The sequence below is a fragment of the Aegilops tauschii genome, chromosome 1 (assembly GCF_002575655.3).
Source record: "Aegilops tauschii subsp. strangulata cultivar AL8/78 chromosome 1, Aet v6.0, whole genome shotgun sequence".
NCBI lineage: Eukaryota > Viridiplantae > Streptophyta > Magnoliopsida > Poales > Poaceae > Aegilops > Aegilops tauschii.
Window position 1 is genome coordinate 125,661,887 of NC_053035.3, and position 10,121 is coordinate 125,672,007.

Here is a 10,121-nt window from a genome sequence, read left to right on the forward strand (position 1 = left end):
CAACTCGCACCCGATCAAGATCAAAGCCGCTCGAGCGAAGCAGTAGAGCAGAGAACTAGCAGAGCCCTCCACCTGCAGCATACCTTGCGCTCGGGAGACGTCACGCCTGCCACGCCCTGCAATTCCCCGAGCCCAACATGTGCCAGCCACTGCAGCGCCCAGCCGTCGATCCACGTCCCACGTAGACATCCTGCGCCGAGCACCAAATGTGTGCAGCCACAGCCGCACGCTGTCCACGCGCAGGTCACACCGGGTTCCACTCTGCAGAATCTCCTCTCCTGGCCATCGGCTTCAATATGCCCCATGTGATCCAGAGAGCGGTACCATTACTTACAACTCAGGTAAGATAGCAAATGATCTGCATCCTTCGATTCCTTCCACACAGACAGACTGCTATGGAAGGGCATATTATTTGTACCATGTCTGTATGGCAACTAGTGGGTAGTGCTCGCAAATGCTCATTGTGGAAGATTTGGACATTTCAAAGAGAGCAAACTGGGAAGTACAGCTGCAATAAAGTCAGCAAAAGTGGGTGCAACCTAAAGGCGTCCTGATAACAAAGGAACACGAGAATCACTTGAACGTGGTGTGTTCAACCCAAACCATAGTTGCACATGCTAACATAGAGCTGTGGTTAGATCTATGGCGGTCCTACATTTAAACATTCTGGTGAAAATACTATAGATGCAATTTGTCAATAATTAGGACACCATGGCCGCATGGAATCAGGGATGGACTATTCAGATCCTCATCAATACTAGTAGAATAGACAAGTCATTTTTACTGGCAAGTCTTCAGATTATCCCTACCGTGTCACAATGTTGAGGGCCGAGGGCCTTCTGTAAATCTCCCCCTATCACTGCTTGTGAATATGCAGTAGGTACCCCCCCCCCCCCCCCCCCCCCTCCTTTAACTGTAGTGTTGGCAAAGAAGAGATACAAAAGGAAGTCTTGTGAACTAAAATGGCAAATTCCTGACAAATGACAACATGTAATCAGGGAAAAGGACAGTGGGACATTAACAATTTAGAAACACATACCTAATTCCGTCAAGGATAACCGACACTAACTATGAATCAGCAGAACATGAGACAGACAAGTAAACAGTACTACCAGAATAGAAGCATGCCTACGTAATTAACGTAATGATGGATAAGCGTAATTAACGTAATGATGGATAAGCAGATTGCACGTGCAGTTTGGAGTGTTTTAGTAAGAAGATAGCAAGAGTCACCATATTATACTCCCTCCGTCCCAAAATTCTTGTCTTAGATTTGTCTAGATACGGATGTATCTAACGCTAAAACGTAACTAGATACATCCGTATTTAGACAAAACTAAGACAAGAATTTTGGGACGGAGGGAGTAATTCATGAAGCACTCCAGACAACAACACATTTGCACACAGATTACCATACATTTGCAATTCCCTCACAATCTAGCATATGGATCATGGAAACCAGAAGGGTCTTCTTTTAGAGCTACAACAAAAAGAGTTGGAGCTACTATAGGGTAGTCTAACATGCTAGCTTTCAAATGTTGGAAGTTAAATAAGAACATTTCTCATAAAGTGCTAAAATGAGAGCAAATGAAAGATTGATGGTCCTAGATAGATGGTCCTAGACCACATGTTCTGGTAATGCTCATGTTGATGGTCTGTCTTTTCTTCTCCTATAAATCTTCTTAGCAGAACGAGGAGGTACAGCATCAGTACTACTGGTATTTGGAACACGATCTTCCGGAGATTGGTTGAAATTTGGTGTTGGGCTTGCTTCCAAAACATCTGTATTCTGTGACCCACTTGCAGTAATCTGCCTCCTCAGATATAACATCTCACCTTTTGCTGTGGCCAACTCCTCTTCAAGCTTTGTACTCCTGATTTCACTATTCTCTCTCTCCATCCCAAGCCTTTTAATAAGATGCTGAGCATCCACCATATTTTTCTGAGCTTCGGCTGTACTTTTCTTTTGCTCCAAAAGAGCCGCTGAAAGAACCTCTTTCTCTTCTTTAATAGCAGAAATCCTGGAAACAGTGCTATCAAGCTTATTAGACAGAAATAATGTACTCTCATTCACCTCATTTAGTGAAACAGTGGCCTCATCCAAGTCTGCTTGAAGAGCTCTTCTAGCTTCAGATTCCACCTGCGATTGTTTCACCAATGCCTCAAGCTCCCTATTTAAAGTAGCATTAATCCTTCGTTCTCTAACAAGCTCATCTGTTGTGGACTCTAACTTTTTATATGCATCCAGCAATTCTTTACTAAGTTCATCATGCACTTCTTTAATAGACACCAATTGATTAGAGGTGACTTCAAGATCTTCTTGTGTCTTTTGATGTATCTCCTTCACTGAGGCAAATTCATCTGAAAGAGCTTTACAAACTGATTCCGCTTCTTCTACTTTCTTAATCAGAGCCTGTTTCACTTCATTAGACTCATTTGTGAATTCTGAAATCTGGGTTGTCAAGTCATGGTTTGATATATTTACTTCATTAAGCTCTTCGGACAGTTTGAACAACTCATTTCTGGATTCTTTAAGTGCATCTTCAGTGGACTGAACAAGATCCGACAATTTTTTCCGGGTCTCAACTTCATTGAGTAGCATTGTTCTGTTAGCTTCCAATTCACTGTTTAACTCGGCAATTATAATTCTGTCTTCACTAGAGTCACTTAATGCAGTAGAAAGTCGTTCTTCAAGTTGATTGAGCTGACCATCTTTATTGGACAATAGTTCAGAATCGCGAGAGGCCCTCATCTTAGAAGCAGCTTCCAATTCCGTGTACTGTTTCATTAACTCGCTTATTTTTTCCTCGGCATCACTCTTTGCTCTGTACAATGTTTGGACATCCTCATTCAATGAATCAATTGAGGATATCTTTGATTTTATATCATTTTTAACTGCATAAACATACTTCTCCAGTTGCTCCATTCTAGAATTTGCATGTTCCAGGCTCTCTTTAGTCTGATTAAACATCAAGTGCAGGCTCTGGTAGTCTCCTTCCTTGGTTGAAAGTGATGAACTGAGTTCTGTAATGTTTTCCTCCTTGTCATTTACATCTTGGCTAAGCAGATTTACCTTGCCATGTAAAATATCAAGTGTTTCCAACTTGTCCCTCAAATTTTCTTCAAACGCATGTTTGTCTTCCTCTGCTTGTGCAATGCTAATCTCAAGATCATGTATTCCATGTTTAAGCTGTTCAACTAGCTCCTTCTCCTTCATAACTTCCTCATATAATTTTTTTACAGTTCTCTTCGTTGAAGCCAATTGATCAAGAAGAGAAGCTTCCTCGTCCTGGAACATCCTAGCTTGTTTCTTCTGTGTCACTTGTTCGTCCAATAGCCTTTTCTCATAGTTCTCTCTAAGCAAAGACATCGCTGCCTCATCTTCAGCCAATTTGATCTCCATCTGGGGAAATAGAACATCAGATTTGTTAGTTCATAGTCCTTTACGAATTCAATGTACGTAGACATAGAATTTCAAGAAAGTTTTTGACACATAATCTCTGCACTGTGAAAGCCATTCTAGTATATCTAAAGAAACTCATCTTGGTTTATCAAATATATCCAGGTCATGTTAACAACCAAGACAAAGGGGCAGGAAAATATGCATTCAGAAACATCCCTGTGAAAGTAGTAGGTGCATAGTATTAAGGCCCATGGCAAAGAATAGAACATCAGCAAAGTAAACATATAGTATATATTTCATTTGCTGGGATTTCTAAACAATTACTGAAAGCCTTAAACAATACAGAAGGCCACCTGGAATGAGTCTCAAGATGATGAAGCTTATCAAGGCATGCATACCATAGATGCTGAATCAAATTCAGGCACACACAAAAAAGGTAACTTACAACAGATATATTTGAAACATTTGTCGGACAACAGATCCTGAGCAAAATAATTAAGAAAGGATGATTAACTGTAAGTCATGTCTGACATTTAAGCATGCATCAGGACTTACATGTCAAATGCTAAATGAAACTGAATACCATGAATGCAGGATAGACACCAAATTTGCCATTAAAGTGATGTGTGCTACTGCGCTACTTTGCAGCAGCAGCAGAAGCATTTAATTGGGTATGTAGCGTACTGATATTCGAGCTAACAGGTTAGTTAACATTTTCTATTAACGTGTATTTAAGATTAGGATGGTGGCGATGCAGATGAGATGGTGACCAAAGGTTTGTAGATGGCATACAGATGAGATGACTGACTGCAAGGCCTTCTTTTCACGTTGAGTAGTACCAAGAAGCCCAGCCAGAAGCCCAGAAGCAATAACTGCAATTGCATTCAGAAGACTAGCAAGTGGATTCCCTGGAGATGGCCTTTTCACCTCAGGCTGAGGTGGTCCAGCCCTAGTTTCTTCAGGCTGCATTTCCTCAGACATCTGAATGTCCATTTTATCTGTAAGAACAATGCCATAAATTTATCAGGCTTATCAACTCATAGTCAGGTAGTATAACATAAGGAAACTAACTAATAATGGGCAAATCATATTGGCATGAAAAAGAGTGGGTACATATGGACAAACTTGGCGTTTGTTGCTCTGCTTCTCAAATGGCCAATGCCATGCTACTTTATAACCTTGAAAAAATTAAATGCTCTCCCAAAGAGACGTGACCACACTAAAACATGTGAAACAATCATATCATTAATCAATTCAAAAGTGGCATCATCAATAAAACACAAATAGGCGTGCCTTTGTTTTTTTAGTCAATGTACCTCACACCAGAACGCAGGACGTAATAAGACATTCCCGGAGGCTTGAGTAACTCCTGGTTTTGTGCACTCATCACATCAAGCTAGGACTTAATAAGGCTATTTTTCTCCCTAGCTTTACAGATACACCGTCCCATAAGTGAATGCATGAAAGCACAGATCAACCTGCTTAATTAAATGTCCCATACTCATTCCCATACAAGGTAATTCTCAATCACCCGTATGAATCCTTTTTTCTCCTTTTTTGGGAGGTTTTTTTTTGGCCTCTGGCTGAATTAAGAGAGGACACGTGTAATTCTGGGGACCAGGAGGGGTACAACCTGTGTGTGCATCTTGCTGCCAACCATGACTTTGGACGCACGTCCTCCGCTTCACTTGATGCAGATACTTTAGTCGGTTTCTAACCTCCTCTCGATTCTCTTCACGTGTCCGGTTCTCTCTCCAGGCATATCCACGCCGCCCCACTGCTATACGAGCTTATAAAATGGCTCCACCATTGCCCCGTTCCTCCCCAACCGCCGCACCTGCTTCTTCCCAGCTACACCACCGCCACCCCACTTCCGCCCCCATGTCCATCGCCACAGCGTTGTGGATGGCATCCTGCGCACGGATGCCTCAAGTGGGGTTGGCTGACCTCTTCTCCTGCTCAATGTTGACGGCTGGGGCGAGCCGCCACTACCTAAGTCCCCCGCGTGCGCCACCACACCTCCCCCATCTGCCTACTCCGCTGCTCTTGCCCACATGGATGGCAACGGCAAACATCCCATCCCTGCTGTGTACCAGGCGCCGACATCGGTGGTGAACGGCGGTATGGGAGACAGCAAGCAGTGGCCCGAGCCGGAGACGAGGAAAAGGAGAAGTCGTGGAGGAGAGAAAGAGACGGGGAAGAGCAGAGGTGGTCCTGTGATGCCGACGACTGCCTCTCAATTTTTTTTTTGCGCCGTGAATCTCTCGATCAGGCTCTACTCCCCTTCCAAATAGCTCTCTCTCTCTCTCTCTCTCTCTCTCTCTCCCTCTCTCGGTCGGTCGAAAGTGAAGAGAAAGAAGGAAGCGAGCGAGAGGCCCCATAGACGGCAGTGCATGTCAGCAGACCTCCGTCGTGGCCGGCGCAGGCGCCGCGCCCGTAGCCCTACCAGAGGAGCGCCTGGGGTTCTGCTTATGCTCGCTGGCCGGCCGCGGCCTCCGGTTCCCACTCCCTGACCTGCGCGGCTCCCCCGCAACGTCGTCCTTTCCACAAGAACACATGAACTATGGATGTAGCCGTGTACAGACTTCCACAAGGCCTCCTCCCTTGGTGCCTCGACCCATCCCTACCCATGTCGGCCCCTGATGGCCTCCGCCCTCCTCTAGCTGCCTCTCCGCCCCGGTCTGGCTTTCTTCTTCGTTTTTAAGAGAGCCCAGTACACGCAATGCTCCTACTCCAGTTGTCCTGCTGCGTGTAGCTTCCCAGATCAGGGTCTTCCAGTATGCCGCCGGCAACGACGCTGGTACTGAAGCCCGACTCCTCCTGCCCTGGTGCCATTCCCCTTTTTTTCCTATCCTGTGAGAATTTTATACATTTGCCTGTTGCTATTGCTACATATGATGTATTTTTGCTTCCAAATTTTTTTGCAATTGATTGTCAATTGATGTGAACTCATTGAAGGTTCGGGGTAATGTGTAGTCTGAAGACATGGGGTGTTGTTTTGCAACGCATACAATCCAGATTGGCCCTGGGTAATGAATTTGAAATTGTCATATATGAGTTCAGACCTTCCGGTATAATGAACTCTTGATGTAAAAATCAAAAGGCTTGCTGCATAAATTTAGAGGTTGCAGCATAAATTTAGAATGGCCATGGATAATGAAACTGTATTCATAATTAAATTGATGTATACACTGACATATGGACATTATCTTCGCTGAAGATGAGCCTGAGACATCAAGCTACAGCTAATGAAGTGAGCATAATGTTGATATTAGTATTCAGGTTATGCATCGCTAAAAAGCTTCTGTAGGTTTAGCTTTGTAGTACCATGGTTGACTTTGTATCATACACTAGCTACTGAAGTAGGATCAGCTTGGTCTTGTGTCATGCACTAGCTACTAATGTGTACATGTGGATTAACATATTCACCACTTATTTTGCTGTGTATAGGTTCAAATAATTATTTTGATAATTTGACCATTTTGCAATGTAATAACTACACCTATTACATCTACAGGAATGCCACAGGCACATAGCTAATCAAGCAGTACACATTACCTTATACATTATATTTGGTGAGGCTTCCTATTTCAATGTTTCCTTTTGGCCTTCTATTGCAACTTTGAACCTTTTTTGTGTCACAGCAAATATTATGAGATTGCAGGATAAGGAGCTTGCTATTGTGGTTGTGCTTGCCATAAAAAAAATCCTAACTATCCTTGTCAGATATACAGATTTAGACCTTCATGTCGTAATAACAGTTCCTCTCTGTTTAAAATGCATAACCACTTCTATTAAGACCTCACCAAATCTAGTTTCTTTCTGTTGCTGTAGTGAGATTTTGCCTGCCATTGATGTCATAACCAATAGTGTAAATGTTGGGTTAAGTCCTCGGTGTTCACTGGCTAGACAGGGAAATCCTTCCATTCTGAAACATGTATTGTGCACTACACACGCATATGAGCATCATGACTTTGCTTGGATAGGCTGAACATCAATACATTTGGAATTAATATTTACTGGATCTGCAAGTCTTATTTTACCCCTTGCTGATGTCCACATTTTTGTCGCTTTGACTTTTGGATGCTCTGCCTCGAATCACTGCTGAGCATAGGTATCATTCAGGTGGGTGTGATTTTGTTTTTCTCTTCTCTGTGGACAGTGTAATTTGGATAAAGCAATAAACTTGATACAATACTATTTCCCACAATTCATACAACTAGTAAACAAAATCCCCCCTAAAAAGGAAGTAAACAACATATCAATAGAAACAAAGAAAAGGCTGAATCAAACAAAAGATATATAAACACGTAAAAGTTCACAAATTATACGGAAAACAACACAAGGTCCTACTAACGAAGGCACGCCGCGCGGGTATCAGCTAGTTAGAACAAGGACAAATGCTCTTTCTGATGCAGAAATGCTTAGTTCATGCCAATTCAATTGGCATTTTCCAAAACTACCACTCCCTCCATCCAGAATTACTTGTCACAGAACTAAAATAATTCTGGACAGAGGGAGTATTTGACATGGAATGGATAGCAGAGCATACATTTTATTGTGGAAGCAGCATACCGCATTCAATGTTGCACAAATAACATTTAACAAAACTGAACATAAGAAAAACACTCTTATGAGTGTAAGTCAGCACTATCGCCGCCGAGTGATTTGGCCAAACTATTTCGTAACAGGGATGGTTTAGAACATGCAGGGTGCCCATTCGCATACAAGGTTTTGACTTCCTCAGGGCGATGATTAGCCTAGCCGGCTAGCCATTTGCAGGCTTCGGACTAAAGTTTCAGAAAATCTCCAAGGTTCCGACCTCCAGGGTTATGTGTTCAAGAAACATTTGCATCAGTTCTTTTTAGGAGATCCGCATCAGATTTCAAACTAAGAATCTCATAGATCATCCCCACGCTGAGCAGAGCCCTACTCACCAGTGACGAGATCGACCGCTGAGGGCTGCGCGGCGGAGGTCGCCGCGTCACGGAGGCGCAGGAGCGGGAGCACGGAGATCCCGACCAGGAGCACGGCCCTCCTTCGCGTGGCCGCCGACGATGCCACCACCGACGAGGAGCGGGCGGCATCGGGCGAGGCAGCGGCTGTGACGGCCCCCCGCGGCGAGCGGGAGAGTAGGGAGAGGCGCCGCCGCGACGGCGGCGGCTGCGCCGGCGGCGAGACGACGAGGAGGTGGTGGTAGCCCATGCCGTCGCCTCGGCCACCCTAAAACCCTAGGCTAATCCCCCAAATCCCTTCAGCTCTCGCTGCTTGGTCCCTTCCGCTCACTATAGGAGGTGGTGGAGTAATAACAACGCTCATTTTACTTCATTTTAACGGCAGCAGCGGAAAATGCTGCGTGGTGGCGTCGCGCGGAAGCGAAGTGGAAGGAGGATGAAGGGAAGCGAAGGGGAAGGAGGATGAAGAGGCTCCGGTTCAGAGGAGTGGTATACTGCGCTACCGAAACATTAGAGCATCTCTGATAGACGGATATCTCGTCGCCTGCGTATAGATTAGGATAAAGATTCATCTTCTACATCCTCTGTCCTCCCTGCAGATAGCCTACACTAGGGCTAATTTTATGTCTGAGGTGAGGCGTGAGCAAGATTGTCAGAATTATCGGACCAGAGTTTTGATGATAGGATCGCCGCTATAGAATCTTAACTATCGGTATCACAGAAACATAGATTATATGAACCAAAATTATTGAATTAGAGGGGTTAGACTGTATCGTAAAGTTATTGACAAGCTTGGGCGTGAGTGATTATACCTTAAAACGGGCTCGAAAGTGATCAATATTAAAGTTTTCGACATCATTAAAGGCCCTAATCGTTCTTCTCCCTTGTTCTTCTTCTTACTCTCTTGTTCCTCTTCTTACTCATTCTTCGTGTTGGAGGGCGACAATCCACGAGAGCCTACGGGCGATCAGGTCGACCTAGGGCAGCTCATAGCTGACGTGCGCTCTCATGAGGTCGCTCCCGGGCGTCTAGGGTTTAGGGTCCTCAAAAGACCTCGTCGACTTGTCTTGCGTATATCGCTCTCGAGGAGGCTCCTTCGGCGACATGTCCTGTGTATCGCGCTCGATTTCCAAAGGTTCACGGTGACGTGTCTGTGTGCAAACACACTTTTGGTGACTCCGTTGGGGATAATCGTTTCATGAGAATAATGTATCGGGTAGCCCTAGTTTTTTTTTTCAATCATACATCTAATTACATGCGAGAGTCGATGCAAAATAATCTTCATGCTTCAACTTCTTATAATTTTAACAACATGCAATATATGTGTCCCAACCATCATGCATCGGCAAACCCGCAAATCTATATGCTGATGAACAACATGATGAGTTCAGCTACTGAACTCGAAATACCCAATGTTAGAATTTCCAATATCACATAAGAAAGTGTTTCACCCTTTTATTCATCAGCAACTAACTTACAATACATGAATGCAAACATGCTAGTGGATAGGGGAATTGGCCATGCTACTACTAGTTGTTTGTCCAGTTACCCTCAATCGTATATTATGCTTCATGCTACTAACTATTTGACACTATATGCAATTGTACATACTCGTAATTCGGCTCCGCACCTTCACATGCATAGGCGAAAGGTGAAAAAAATCTATAGGAGCACATGTGTCTTCACCTAGTACTGTAGCATATAAGTTTTTGTTGTCCCTACACAACCTATCCAAAATGGGTTAGTGAGAACAATCTTACATT

General features: G+C 44.0%; 1 protein-coding gene across 1 annotated transcript; it reads right to left on the reverse strand.

Moving 5' to 3' along the window:
• Positions 1 to 1,396: 1,396 nt before the first annotated feature.
• Positions 1,397 to 9,001, reverse strand: LOC109742495 (MAR-binding filament-like protein 1). The gene is made up of 3 exons (XM_020301584.4): positions 8,341 to 9,001; positions 4,196 to 4,401; positions 1,397 to 3,403 (listed from the first exon to the last, which is right to left on the reverse strand). The coding sequence occupies exons 1-3, from the start codon at positions 8,606 to 8,608 to the stop codon at positions 1,643 to 1,645; spliced, it is 2,235 nt and encodes a 744-aa protein (XP_020157173.1). The 5' UTR covers positions 8,609 to 9,001; the 3' UTR covers positions 1,397 to 1,642.
• Positions 9,002 to 10,121: the final 1,120 nt, after the last annotated feature.

What these genes read in the sequence shown, in the direction of transcription:
- LOC109742495 (XM_020301584.4), bottom strand. Translation starts at nt 8,608, where the DNA reads ATGGGCTACCACCACCTCCTCGTCGTCTCGCCGCCGGCGCAGCCGCCG. An exon ending in AGCGGTCGATCTCGTCACTG is followed by an intron (nt 4,402 to 8,340) that starts GTGAGTAGGGCT and finishes TTGTTCTTACAG; the next exon opens with ATAAAATGGACATTCAGATG. An exon ending in TGCAGTCAGTCATCTCATCT is followed by an intron (nt 3,404 to 4,195) that starts GTATGCCATCTA and finishes CTATTTCCCCAG; the next exon opens with ATGGAGATCAAATTGGCTGA.